Source organism: Colossoma macropomum, unplaced genomic scaffold (assembly GCF_904425465.1).
Source record: "Colossoma macropomum unplaced genomic scaffold, Colossoma_macropomum, whole genome shotgun sequence".
In the NCBI taxonomy this organism is placed as follows: domain Eukaryota; kingdom Metazoa; phylum Chordata; class Actinopteri; order Characiformes; family Serrasalmidae; genus Colossoma; species Colossoma macropomum.
The window spans coordinates 40,741,706-40,757,051 of NW_023494793.1; the positions used below are offsets into that span (position 1 = coordinate 40,741,706).

The window sequence follows — 15,346 nt, forward strand, 5'->3', positions numbered from 1 at the left end:
TGTCGTTATTGTTATATTCCACTATAGTGTAAATACTCCAGTTACGTTTGAGTATTCGGTGCATTATTCCACCGATTTTTACAGAATTCAGTCACTAAGATGTAAACAATACCATTCAGAGCAGATTTCTCTATAGTGACAGGAACCAGGTTTCACAGAGTCATTTGATTTACTATCCAAAATGACCAATGAACCAATATGTGTCTGAGTTTTTTATGTTTATGTTAAAGAAAAAGGTTTCCAATTGCACCGTAAGGCTGACCTTAGCTGGCATGCTAGCGCATCCGCCACGCTGGAGCATCTGAAGAGGAAACATGTCGGCTCACCGGATGAAGAAGATTCATCTTGGTAAGACAGCTGTGCTAGCTAACACTAACGTCAAAAGCCGTCCTACTTCATGCTCTGAGCTGTGACATCTACGTCTAAAAGCATGTTCTCTGGAACCGTTAGCGGAGTTGGAACGGAGAAGCAGGCACCTGTTATTCACACCGACCCTGTTCACCTTCCAAACAACGTTCACAGTTTTAAACACAGCATATTTTCGCTCGTTTTGCTCTTTACTGTACTTGGTGCTGCTTTAATCGATGACTTTCCTTCTGGGATTAATGAAGTGATCTACCTGTCTATGTATCTCTGACTATAAACTCGATTTCATCAGATCAGGGCTTGTTTTCATGAAGGAGGAGTGCTGAGCCAGATGTTAGTAAGGTCACAGCAAATAAAACGAATCTTAGATCAGCACTCAGGAGCTTCACGAATGCAGGCCCCGGTATTAGAAACTGTAAAACAACATTTCATTAATATTTTCTCTGCATTTCTTTTTGTTTGTCCGTCTGATTGCATGCGGCCGACTGGCTGCGTGAGCACTAAGAGCCGCTGAGTTGGAGAAAAAGCCCAGTAATTACAGGAGCCCAGCGGAGCGGAGGCCGTGGTGGGGGTGGTGGTGGGAGGGTGTAGTGTGGTGGGTTGCTGGCTTGAGTCCACGCCGGACAGGAGAAGGGAAGTTATTCGTGCTCAGCCAGGAAGTAACCCCATTTCCTGAAATCGCTGTACTGCAGCAAGCGCCCTACATTCTGTAAACTCTTAACTTAAGCACCCCCCCCCACTCACCCACCCACCCAAATACCCACCCCACCCCACCACCCAATCCCTCCTCGCCCTCTTCAACAAGACACGGCCCGTAATTACACACCGAAGTGCCGAATATGTTTACAGACAAAAAAAATTGCACAAACAGGCTAGAAAATATGGCTGGTTAATGACAGACTCTGTCTAATTAGGGAGGAATCCTTGCTAATTTGCTGAAATCTCGGGCTTAACAGCATTCCAGAGAGGTTTTCACTGACGAGACTCAAAAAAGCTGCACAGATCTTTTCAGACGGACCACTTTCACTTGCCTCATCTGGTGAACGCCACTTCCGCCTTCAACGTCAAAGGGAGGCATTAATAGAGCACAAAGAACGCAAATGGCACAAGTCCTGACGCACAAACGGCAGGTGAATTTACACTTTCATCACATCATTCAGCAGCTGCGTTAGGCTCTACGAACACCTGAACGCCAAAACAATGCACAAAATCAACGCCAACCAAGGGCCAATGTCCTTTACTAACCAGAGTTAATGCTCTCCACCAGCCAAACGCCACGTTTTCCACTAAATAAGGGCCAATGTTCTCTACCAACCAATGCCAAAACTCTCCAAACATCAAGGTTGTCCACCAAGCAAACTTGAACATTGTTCAACATTCTTCACTGAACAAACATCCAATTTCTTTACCGTCTTTAATGTCAGTTATTCTCAAGCCAAAGACCACATTCTCCACCAACCAAACAGCAAGGTTCTCCTTTTACGCTTTCATCACATCATTTAATAGCTGTGTTAAGCTCTCCGCAACACCGCAACACTAATACACCACATAAAATAAACACCAACCAAGGCCCAATGCTCTCCACCGACCAAACGCCAGGTCCTTTACCAAATAAGGGCCAAATGTTCTCTACCAGCCAATATTCTTAGCCAACCAAACGCCAGCGTTCTCCAAACGAACATCAAGGTTGTCCACCAAGCAAACTTGAACACTGTTCACCAAATAAACGCCAACGTTCTGCAAGAAGAAAACATGTTATCCGCCAAGCAAACGCCAACATTCCCTGCTAAACAAACATCAGGTTTCTTTACCAAATGTCAAAGTTCTCCTCGAGTCAAACACCACATTCTCCCTTAACCAAATAGCAAGGTTCTCCATCTATTAAACGCCAATGTTCTCCAAGAAGAAAATACACTCTCCACCAAACAGCAAGGTTCTCCATCTGTTAGAAGCCAATGTTCTCCAAGAGGAAAATACACTCTCCACCAAACAGCAAGGTTCTCCATCTGTTAGAAGCCAATGTTCTCCAAGAGGAAAATACACTCTCCACCAAACAGCAAAGTTCTCCATCTATTAATGTTCTCCAAGAAGAAAATACATTCTCCCTTAACCAAACAGCAAGGTTCTCCATCTATCAATGTTCTCCAAGAAGAAAATACACTCTCCACCAAACAGCAAGGTTCTCCATCTGTTAGAAGCCAATGTTCTCCATGAAGAAAATACACTCTCCACCAAACAGCAAAGTTCTCCATCTATTAATGTTCTCCAAGAGGAAAATACACTCTCCACCAAACAGCAAGGTTCTCCATCTATCAATGTTCTCCAAGAAGAAAATACACTCTCCACCAAACAGCAAGGTTCTCCATCTATCAAACACCAACGTTCTCTAAGAGGAAAATACACTCTCCACTAATCAAACATCAGCCTTCTCCACCAAACCAACGTTCTCCACCAATGAAGTGCCAACGTTCTCCACCAGCCGCCTTAATTCTCAAACCAACTGACAAGCCAAATGAATTAGTGTGAAAGGGGGGGTGGGGGGGTTGGGATTATAGACAGTCCCTACAATCAAACCTATTTAAAGAACAACACAACATTCAGGTTTGCTGGAGAACGTTGGGTCTTTATGAAACGGGTCTTTCAGAACAGGCAGCACAGCGGATCGGATCGGATCGGATCGCCTGGGGTACAACTCTGTAATCTCCACACTGGCGGGTTTAAGCCTGGCCTGAGACAATCACTGTGTTAATGAAGATCCTCCACTGAAAACCGCCCCCACGAGGCCGTTTCCACCGCGGCTGGGGATTACCACACTGCTCTGCAGCAGGAATGCAGGACATTTTAATTCCCTGTTAATTTGCTAACCTGCTCAGCAGGGCAGACACAAGGCTCCTAATCCTCAGATTTAACAGGCCCCAACAGCTCTCGCTCTCGCTCTCTCACCCCCTCTCTCTCTCCCTCTCTCTCTCCCTCTCTCTCCAATCTCACAGCTCCCACCGCGCCGGTGCACGCCTTAACCCGACACCACTCCAGGCATTGTTCTGCGGCCTGAGGGCTTTTAGCCTCGATTTCCAGATGACAGCGCTGCCTTGAGAAACTGAAGCATGCCAATGGAAGCCCTCCCATTTGGGGAAGTACAGCATGTTTCAACACCGTTTTCTGTAGCACATCAAACAACCACAAGGCACAATCTTTCACCATTTGGCTCACACACTGAAACAATACTGACTCCAGACATCGTTGCTGAACTCAGGATGGATGGGACTAGAGAGCACTGTGGTTTCCCACTTGTCTAGGGCCCAATCACATTTCTCATTTTTACCCCTACCCCTTGTTTACGAGTGTCGTCTTGGAACTGAGTCTCAAGGGGTAGTGGTTGAAATCTTCCTCTATGAAATGAGACCCTCAAATAAAAAGAGCATGACATTAACAGCTACCAGCGCTGCTCTGTAGGCGACCCTGCCAGTCTGCAGTGACAGCAGAGGAGGGTAAAGTTCAGCTCCTCACTGCTGGCTTTAGTTACATTTAGGGCATCATTCGCTTTCAAAGAGAGGGGGCCATTATTTATTATCACCCACCCCTAATTCTTCAGTGATATGAAGCTGAAGTCGGATATTCACCAGCTTCTTGTTGGAATTTTCCCGTTCCACCTTAAATGGTGCAGCAGTTACATTCTGGCACTTCAGTCGTCAGAACTGCTGGACTATTTAAGGTGGAACGGGAAAGTTAGCTCGCTAGCTACCAAGACGTTAGCATGCTATTAGCGTTTTTTTATGCTTGTTGTGAAGAAAACGACCATAATACACTGAAACGACATTAAACTAAGATAATTCAGTGGTTATCGTAATTTTTAACTGAGAAAATTCTCACATTTGTGGGTTTCTTTGGTCTCTTGTTCTCCATCTTGCCAGTTTTTCTTTTTTTCTCATATCTCTCTGTTTGGAGTCTCTGAAAAACCTCTGTTTGGAGGGTCATGTAGCTCTAACACTTCGCCCTCCCCCTCTATCTCAACAAGAATCGGGACACCCTACACCTAGACGTGAACGCACAAAACAGAGGGCTAAGGGCTCAGTGGTAGGGACGTGGGGTGAAATGGGACTGGGCCTGAATCTACCCTAAGTAAAGAGTGAGCTGATGTTCATACAAGCCAGCTTTTCTCTGCACTGCTGAAATGGAAACTATATACAATAATAAACAATATAATATACCTCTGCACTCTTTAAAAGATGGTGCTTCAAGCGTTCTTTAGTGGTGAAAATGGTTCTATAGAACCATGAACACTCAACGAACCCTTTGATGATTAAAGGGTTCTTTGCATCATCAAAGCGTTCTTCAAACTGACGGAGAACGTGCTGTAGATGGTTCTATATAGCACCCAAAAGGGTTTTTCTAATATTATGGTATAAAGCTTGTAACAACAGAAGAACTGGGTGCCATATATTCGGTGCTTTTTCCATATAGACCCGCCTATAGCACATTTTCCATCAATCCAAAGAACCCTATAATCATGCAAGGGGTTCTTCCGAGTGTTCAGGGTTCTATATATAACCATTTTCTTTACTAAAGAACCCTTGAAGCACCAGCTTTTTCAAGAGTTTTGGGTCTACAAGAGGAGAAAGACTGAAACTCTTCAGGCAGTGTTCAACAATATGCACTAATGTGCCTCACTGCGGAAGCACTGCGGAGTTTGATTCTATCTTTTCTCTGACGCTTTAGATAAACAGATGAGTAGGTAGATGTTTTATATCGCTTTTTAGTGCCCCAATCTAACGCGACAGCCACAATCTAACCATAATAAAACAATACAAAGGGATAATTTACAGTATACTACAATAAAGTGCAACATGCAGCACCGTTTCAACCCCACAGACAGGAAGAAAAGAGAGATATACGACGGTACCTATCGACCATTAACACGCCAATTATTGGCATTGTTTTTGCACCGTCACCGCCAGGATTCGAACTCATGATCTGATGATGGGGCAAAAAAGTAGACTCAGCATTACATTTAACACGCCAGCAATACAGGCTGAATAACACTATGGTATGTAATACATATTTAATGTAACCAAAACCTCCTCTTTCTTGCAACCAAAGGTGTGTTATCCCAGATGGTTGCTAAGGTGTTGCTAAGGCACTGCGAAGGTACCCCAGGTGGTTGCTAAGGTGTTTCTGGGCCATTACTATGGTATCCCAGGTGGTTGCTATTTGCTACAGCACCCCAAGCGACTGCTAAGGTGTAGCTAGATATTTGCTGTTATCCCAGACGATTGCTAAGTTGTTGCTAAGGCACTGATATGGTATCCCAGGTGGTTGCTAAGGTGTTTCCAGTCCATTACTATGGTATCCCAGGTGGTTGCTACTTGCTATGGTATCCCAAGTGACTGCTAAGGTGTTGCTTGGTGTTTGCTGTTATCCTAGACGGTTGCTAAGCTGTTGCTCGGGCACTGATAAGGCATTCCAGGTGGTTGCTAAGGTGTCGCTTGGCATTTGCTGTTATCCTAGATGGTTGCTAAGCTGTTGCTTGGGCACTTGCTATGGTATCCCAGGTGGTTGCTAAGGTGTTTCCGGGCCATTATTATGGTATCCCAGGTGGTTGCAACTTGCCACAGTATCCCAAGTGACTTCTAAGGTGTTGCTTGCTATTTGCAATTATCACAGATGGTTGCTAAGGTATTGCTTGAGCACTGCTAAGTTATCCCAAGTGGTTGCTAAGGTGTTTCCGGGCCATTACTATGGTATCCCAGGTGCTTACTAATTGCTACGGTAGCCCAAGTGACTTCAAAGGTGTTGCTTGGAATTTGCTGTTATCCCAGATGGTTGCTAAGGCGTTGCTAGGGCACTGCTAAGGTATTCCAGGTGGTCGCTAAGGTGTTTCTATGGTATCCCAGGTGGTTTTTAATTGCTACGGTACCCCAAGTGACTTCTAAGGTGTTGCTTGGTGTTTGCTGTTATCCCAGATGGTTGCTAAGGCATATCTAGGGTACCACTAAGGTATCCCAGGTGGGTACTAAGGTGTTTTAGGCCATTACTATATAAGAACAATAAGTAAAACAACTGCATTCTCACTCCGCCTGCTGCGCTGTCTGTCTGTCTGTCTGACTGAATGGAGCTGCTTCTGTTTGTGTTCTGAAGCAACACTTCCACTGGAGAACCATAAGCCACCTTCTAATACCGTTACACCACGATGAAAACCCAAAAGGCAAAAACAACTCAAACAGCTTCTTCCACTTCCAACTGCTGATGAGTCTTCTGAAACGTAATTACACAAAGTGCTTCTAACTGCATCACAGGCGATTTTACTGCATAACCACGTAAAACAATTAGACATTTTATGTCAAAGGTAAAAAAACCTGCTTATTATTCTGCTTATAATCCGCTTATAATCCTGTTTACATAATTATATCGGCCGATACACAGTGGGGTGCAAAGTCTAAGAGCACTGATGAAAATGGTTTAGCACTCTTTTTTCATTTTAATGGAATTTTTAAAATTATTACAAATTATATTATCAGCATAACAAATTGAGTGAAAAATACAATCCTTGAAATATTTACATAAATTTACATAAAGTTTCACAGTATTTGAAACATCGTTCGCTTTAACGACAGTGTGCACTCAAGCTGACTCCAAAAGCCACCGATGACCAGCTCAAATCCACGTACTTTTTCTGGCTTGAGGCTTTAACACTATATGTGCTGTGTCAGACTGCCAGTCTTCAGTGGCTGTGATGTCACAACATATGGCTGTTTGACTGCTTTTGACTGGAGTCCTCTCCAGGCAGCGCACACACTCCAAGTTACTGGGTTAAATGTTTCCACTAAAACCTTAAGACAACTATAATTATATATTATAATCACAGTCTATAATTAGCTATGATAATAGGCTATAATTGAAATTGCAGCTCTTGCAACTTGAAAATTGCACTCTTTCAAATTGTGATCTGATATAAAAATGATTCATATTCATCTCTACATAGAAACTGTGCACAATCATGAATATTTACGAACATTTATTCAACTCTAAAACGTTCAGTTGTTTATTTTGAGGCTTAAATGTTAAGAATGATTTACAATGTTGTCTCAAACTGTATAATTTTGAGCCCCTTAAAGGGGAACACCATTATTTTTTTTTTCATTTCTGTATAATTCCACTGCTGAGATGTAAACAAAGTCATTCAGAGTGGTTTTATGTGAAGCGGTGCTGCAGAGAAAGTTACAAACTAGATTTCTGTGCACTGGTGGCGATAGGAACCGGGGATCATGATGTCCACAACACAATATACAGCCATTTCTTACTATCCAGAAGGACCAGCTGCAATGATTATCGTAAAATAGTAGTAAATCTAAAACAAATGTGTTACTGAAGGGACTATTTAGTCTTATAACACCCTGTTTGTACCTCTGAGGGGATTATGAAATGTGAAATTTGATCTCAAAACTATTATTGAACAATGTCTCAGGCATCAAACAGCATAGTCATAGTTGTTGATAGTAATCACTTTCTGCAATGGAGCTTTCAGAGGCATTAAACCCCTCAGACATCTGGTTCCCATGACCAACACTGAACAACTCTGAGTCAGTAAGAATGACTTATCAACTTAACTATGCAGACATTTTGAAAAATCAGTGGAATTCCCCCTTAAAACTGGTCTCGGCTGTAAAACTGTCATATCGGTCCGTCCCTGGTTTGCAGTGCTGGAACACTTTCCAGTCCAAGAGCACAAGCAGAGCTAGCAGTGCTCCAGTGGCTGAACCCGCGGCCGCCAGTGGGTGGAAGCACGGGTCAGTAATGCTGCAGCGTAGGACGTCCCACAAGCAGCCCGTTGTGCTCGGTGCAGTGGGAGTCCGCTGTGGAGAACTCGCCTTTCACACCAGAGAGAGCGGCGCTTCGGCGGGGAGGACAATGAGCCGAGTTTTCCCTGCACACGCAGAGCCGTCCGACCAGAGTAAATACATGCAACCGGTAACGACCCACGCGGAGGGGTCAGCTGAGTGTGGTCGTGTGCCGCAGAAAAGAGAGAAAGAGATAAAGGGATGGAGAAAAGGTGCATTGAGTTAAACACCTCTGGGAACGATATTCAATACGGCGCAGAAAGAAACAACATTGTCTGAGCAGCACAATGGCCGGGGCGCAGTGTGTGTGTGTGTGTGTGTGTGTGTGTGTGTGTGTGTGTGTGTGTGTGTGTGCAGGAGAGGAATGCGAAACACCAACAGCAGCATTCCAGCCGCTTCTTGCCGAGCCTCCAGTCACTGCCTCGTTTTTCTTCTGTGAAAACTCTTCTGTGCCTCAGTCACCAGGCCTGCCTAATGCATGTGGAACATAAGTCACATGCAAACATCGCTATGGCAACAAACAAGTACTTCCGAATGAAAAGGCCTGCATAAAGTGGACGAAATGCGATAACTGCATCAGTGCTGCCACATACCGTGACTGGGATACGCCTCGCAATAGTAAAAATGCACTGATCTATAATGAGTCAGGGTTAAAGGGCCCATTTCCTGCTGTTTTTCTTACTGTTTTTTTGTGACATCACAATTCAAAATGGCCCGTTTCTTGCAGATGAGTTTCCATATAGACTGTATGTTTACATATGACATCAAGGTAACTTAGAGAAAAGAAAAAAGGAAGGAAAAGTCAGTTTCCGATTATATTTGCCCTTTAAAAACCGCACTGGTCAATAATGTGTCATGATTAAAGGGCCTTTCCTACATAATTCTTGCTGTTTTCGGTGACATCACAACTCAGAATGTCCCGTTTCTTGCAGCTGAGTTTCCACATAAACTGCATGCGTACATATGACATCAAAAAAATGGTAAGAATGAAATTTGCCCTTTAAAAACGCGCTGATCAATAAAGTTGTGATTAAAGGGCACATTTTCCATTTCCTACATGTTTCCTGCTGTGTTTTTTTGACATCACAATTCAAAACAGCCTGTTTTGTGCTAATTAGTTTCCATATGGACTGTATGGACTGGCCAGCACTTTAACAGTACTTTAACAACGTTTACATACAACATCAAACTTAGAGTAAGGGTCAGTTTTACAAGACATGGGCCCTTTAAAATTATGTTTAAAGGCTTAAACATTAGAAAGAGTGCAATTTTCAATTCGCAAGAGCTGCAATTTTTATTATGGCCTTACAGTCTATTATCAACAACTTTGATAGGATGTGAGTTTTAAGTAACATGGAGCTTAAGAACTGCTGTGACATCACAACCACAAATAACTGGCAGGCTGGCGCACTGCGTTGACAGTTCAAGTCTCAGGCCAGAAAACATAAACGCTATTATTACATCGCACTTTATTTCAAGATCATAAGAAAAATACGGGTTTGTATAATATGAGCCTTTTAAACATTTTTTGTCGTTATTTTCTCTGAGGTCCACTTATGACCTCACTGTGTGGGCTGATGGACCAAAAATAATAATTTATTTGAACAGGCGGATATTTATGATCGTGTGACATCACAAAAACAATTTAAAACAGGACCTTTTCGCGGTTAGCCTCCATACAGACTGTGTGGACAGGGGAACAATCGGGATTTTTAAAAGGTGTTACCACACCACATCAAAAAATGTGCGTGTGTGTATACTAACACACACACACACACACACACACACACACATATATATATATATATATCGCTGCTGACGGAACAAAACCTCATATCTCCAAATTTGTCATTTTTCAGTTTTTGACATAATTTTAAAACGCCTGTTGTTCTTTACATTGCATGTAAATTTCATGATGAATGGACCAAAAGAAACGGCCCAGAATGACTTGAAAAAAAGTCTGGTTCCATTGACTTACATTAAAAGTAAAGTAGGTTTTTTGCTTGTCCTGTAAATTTACCATTCTGGAGATACGAGGTTTTGTTCCGACAGCAGCGATACATACATACATACACACATACACACCCATGTGTGTGTATATATATATGTATATATATGTGTGTGTGTGTGTGTGTGTGTGTGTGTATACACACATGTATATGGCTCTTGTTCGAACAAAACCTCGTATCTCCAAAACGATAACTTTACAGGAGAAGCAAAAAACCTACTTTACTTTTAATGTTTAATGTTATTGTTTATTCCAGTGAAAAAGTTTGGTTTTCGGCGACACTGGTCCTGTTAAGACTTGCCTACACTACTTTAACCAAAACAACCCACTTTTGCTGGATTAAATAAATAACTAAACACTCCACTGGAGCTGTGATTGGTCAGGACGCTCACTGCATGCCTGTGACCAGTAAGACAGCTCATTTGCATATTGTATATTGCACATACTGCAAAAGCCCATATCACGATAACGATTAACAAACAATAAGTTGCAGCCCTTCTCAAAAATCTGGGTTAACCCGGCCACATCAGCGTCACGATTGGCAGCTTATAACGCCGCTCATGTTCGAGGACCAGCTGAGCCGAGATGAAGAACACAATTAAAGCAGCAGGGAAGTGGAAACTCTGCAGGCAAAACAAACAGAAAGAACACAGCTCGTCTGAGAAAACCTATTTCCCAGCATTCGGGGTTAATCAGAGTAAAGAAAAAGGCTCCATCAGAGTATTTATTGTGACTGAAAGCCAGGGAACATTTGCATAGCACAACACTAACAGGAAAAAAAGAACATTTTTCTGTTCCTGAGCAGGAAGCTAAAGCAGAATTAAAATCCGATTCTCGTTTTCACTTCTGAGATTGAGGGGAAAAAAAGGCTTTTCACTCTTGCTCACTTCAAAACTCGCCAAACTTTTTCCTCTACACACAGAATCTGATCTGAATTTAACCCTTCAGCACAACATCTAGACTCCCTGTATGGAGACAGCCTGGAGAAGAAGTCCAACCAGACAACACTGAGGGTTCTGGAAAGCACAATGAAAGGATCATGATATGTACAAAGACATTTTGCAGAGATCTGGAAAGGAACAACCCTCTAAAACGCACCTGCGGCCATTTGAAAGGTCTTGGAAAGGTCTGAACACCACTTGGTCTGACATTTTGTCTCATATCGCAATAAGCTAATACATACAGTATGGCATGAGTGTCCAAATACTTTTGGAGACACTATATTCCTAACACACACAGAGGATCTGTTTCCCCAACAGCGATTAAACCACTAATTTATAAGTGTCTACCCTCAGTGAGGCAGGCTTTAGAGACATTAAAGGGCCCATATGCAAAATTCTTACATTGTATATTTTCCCCCGAGACCCTTTCATGACATTTGTGTGGATTTATGTACCACAAAAACAGTCATAATTCAGTTTTATCATGTTCCAACTTCTCTAAATCTCTTAATTCTACAGGATGGTTTCCTTTACTGTGCCTTTAAAACTGATGTATGTAAATGAGCTCTGTTCTAATTGGCTGCCCTGGCTGGAGCACTCTTTATAACATCAGGATGGGTGGAGCCAACCGGCTGCAGGCTAAATAGACAGATAAACAGTCATATGCCAACATTTTGGCTGGTCAAATTATTTTTCTCTAACTTAAAACTAGTGAATGCATCCTCTACGGAGGACACACTTCGGCACATTTTAATGCACAGTTACTGTTTATTTGACGAATTTAACATAAAGGGAAAAACTAAATAAAACATACATCGTGGCCTGTGCAAAAGTTATGCCACGTTATTTATTTATGCTTTATTTTTTCCCAAAATATAGAAATTGTGCACTAAAATGGAAAAAAATGCCACATTTAGGTTTATTAGAAAATAAACAAAACATGTAATTTGACCGGGGGTCTTTAAATGTTTGCACACAACTGTATTTAAATGCAGTGATTTTACATAACATTAACAAAACAATGGGTTTCAAATGGCTGTTACAGCCTTAAGAGGGAGCATTTTAACTGTGTTTACAAACCACATCAAAATCTTTTACTTTGAAAAGTGAGGGAAAATTCTGTTCATGATATGGGCCCTTTAAAAGCTTCAGATGTCTGGTTCCTATCACCACCACTGTGCCCAATTCTGACTCGGAAGTTTCTCTAAAATGGAGCATTCCACACCAAACCACTCTGAACGACTGCTTGAATCTTAGCCATGTTTTGAAAATTTGGTGGAGCTGCCCTTTGAACCTAGCCCTGCATTATATTTTCCTTTCTATGCAGACTTTCCATTAAGAATGCTATGCATTTGAACCCACACACACACATGTAACACCCCCACAACACACACGCCCCCCAATACACAAACACACACATCAAACACACGCGCGCGCGCACACACGCACACGCACACAAGCGCCAGCCATGCTTACGGCCTGCTCTGGCCAACATCTGGGCAGCGGTGCGAAACTCCTGAACCGCTGAACTCAGAACTCTTCAAAACACACGGATAAAAGCGAATCAGTACTAGATCTGTTCTTACACGCTTCAAGAAGATGGTTCTTCAAGGGTTCTCTAGTAAACGGAATGGTTCTACTTAGAACCATGAGTTCTACACAGAAGCACTTGCATGCTTAAACGGTTCTTTGCATGGCGGAATGGTTCCTCAGACTGATGGAGAACGTGTTGTATATGGTTCTACACAGCACCAAACAGGGTTCTTCTGATGTTACAAGCTTAGCATCGTGTCAACAGAACCCTTTTCGGTGCCGTTTCGAAAAAGGTTCCATGTACAACACGTTTTCAATCAAATCTGAAGAACCTTTTCAGCATGTAAATAGCTCTGTAAGCATGAAACGGTTCTATACAGAACTAGAACCACTGCTTTTACTAAAGAACCATCTTTTTAAGTGTGCACCTATTTGACCTCTTAAGGTTCTGCACAGCAGCGCTGCTGACCTGGACAAGGTGGTTTATGCTGGACCATAAAGTCGATAAAGAAGCAATGCAGCAAATGCAACGAGGGGCTGAGGTTCCACAGATTGCAAGGTTAGTGTGTTAACTACATCAGCGCGGCTGCTGCACCGACCAGGCTGAAAAAGGTGAGGATGCTTCGCGCGAGCCTAACGTTAAGACCTTTAACCGGAAAATTACACACGGTGCCTCACTGAACCACTCACCGTATGACAGCTGGACCCAGCAGAGAGCGAGGAAAGCGACTTTGCCCGAAGAGAAACGGGGAAATTCACCCATATTTTCTGTAAAATCCACATATAAGTCAGAGTCGCGAGCGCACGTCTGCGTGCTGCCTTCTCTCAGCGAGGTTCCCTCAACTCAATCTCGAGAGCGGCCGGAGCGAAAAAACACACTCGAAAAACAAAACCGACGCTCTCAAAAGTCTCAAACAGTCGGCGGCGAGCACATAAATCCATATAACTCGAGAAAATCTGAACTTTTCCCCTCCTTTTCCTCCTCGAGTCGTGTTGAGGTGTGACTCGTCGCTACTCGCTCGCTCAGCTCCTCTCTCGCTCTCTCGCTCTCTCTCTTCCCCACCACGGCCGCCGCAGCACCGCTGTCGCAGGCGAAAGGTGTTCCTCCGCACAAGTTGCTGGCGAGTGAAATAGTCCGAGATGCTTTCGGCGAAAAAAGTCTCTTCGTGCTTTACGCGGAACGGAAATCGCGACTCGCTCTGACTCAACAGCCACACCAAACATTTATCGCGAGGTTTAATCTCACCTCGGTGCTGAGATTTCACCATCCGAGCCGGGGTATGTTTTTTCATACCGCTGCGGAGGAATTTTCACTTATTTTCGAGCTTCGTATGACTCAAATTTAACCCCTAACTTTTTTTTCTGTCTTTTTTTTTCTTTCCCCTGTTGACGTTATTCCGTAAACCTCCCACCCTTTCTCCGAAGTTTGGATTTATTTGTTCTCCCAGCTTCTTCTTTTCGTCACTAATCTGAACGCTGTGTTTTGTTTTCGGATCTGAACCGAAAGAAAGGGAAGATGATGTTAGCAAACAGATAAAGGTTGACGTCAAAACGCACAGCATCGAAAACGTGTGGGCTTTTTTATAACTGGCCTCCCTGAAAAGAGGAGCGCGCGCTAATTTGGGACGATTTACGCTTGAATTTGGAGAAAAAAGTACTGAGTGACTGTGCACTGTAGGGTTCAAAAGTTTGGGGTCAACAATCTAGAACCAAAGTGACTGTAGAGAAATGTACAAGGGTGCTTTAGTCGAGGGAATGGTTCTATTTGGAAACGTGAGTGCTACATAGAACCGAATCCTTGCACATCTCTCTGTAACCTGTTTTGGTTCTGCTACTGTTATGATGTCAAGCGTGCAACGGTAGAAGAACCCCTTTTGGTGCTATATAGAACCGTTTTCAAAAAGCTGTAGAGAACCGCCCACAGCACGTTCTCCATCAATCTGAAGAGCTGCTTCACCATGCAGAGAACCATTTAAGCATGCAAATGGGTCTTTGAGAATTCATGGTTCTATATAGATCCATTGTCTTTATTAAAGAACCCTTGAAGAACCATCTTTTTTACGAGTGTAAAAATGTGCTGGATTTATACATTTATTATATAAGAAAAATATACACATTGATGCTAATATACTAATCCTGTACAAGGTTTCTAATAGGCTGATCAGTAAGGCACTAGAAAGCTGTAAATAAATATGAAGGAATGTTAGATTAGATTGGATTAGATTAGATTAGATTAGATTAGATTAGACTGTTGTCTTTGTGCAGAGTGCAGGTTGTAGAAGCTGTAGAAGATTTAAAAATGACTGCGAAAGTTAAACAACAATTATTGAGAAGTTATGTCCAGATCCTGATAGCAAGAAGATAGTGGACCACTGTCGGCCCGCTGATGGAATAGCTGGCGGTCCAGTGGTGTTTTGCTGGCGGCCCACCGGTGGTTAAGCAGAGCAATAGGCAAAATTCCACTCACAGTCCAATTTACTTTTTTTTCCAACCCTCCTTTCTTCAGTTATACTTTGTAAATTAGTTTAGTAAATGTCGGGGTCAGACACTTCTTCGGGGGCAGTCGTGGGCTGGAGGTTAGGGAACCAGCCCTGTGACCGGAAGGCCGTCGGTTTGATTCCCTGAGCTGACAGTACATGACCAAAGTGCCCGTGAGCAAGGCA

At 43.0% G+C, this 15,346-nt stretch overlaps 1 protein-coding gene across 1 annotated transcript in view; it reads right to left on the reverse strand.

The window, feature by feature from the left end:
• notch2 (notch receptor 2) overlaps positions 1-13,746 on the reverse strand; it is a 102,986-nt gene extending 89,240 nt beyond the window's left edge. The window contains exon 1 of the mRNA XM_036579548.1: positions 13,374-13,746. Within this exon, the coding sequence (XP_036435441.1) occupies positions 13,374-13,446 (73 nt within the window). The 5' untranslated portion in view covers positions 13,447-13,746. The remainder of the gene's footprint in view (positions 1-13,373) is intronic.
• Positions 13,747-15,346: the final 1,600 nt, after the last annotated feature.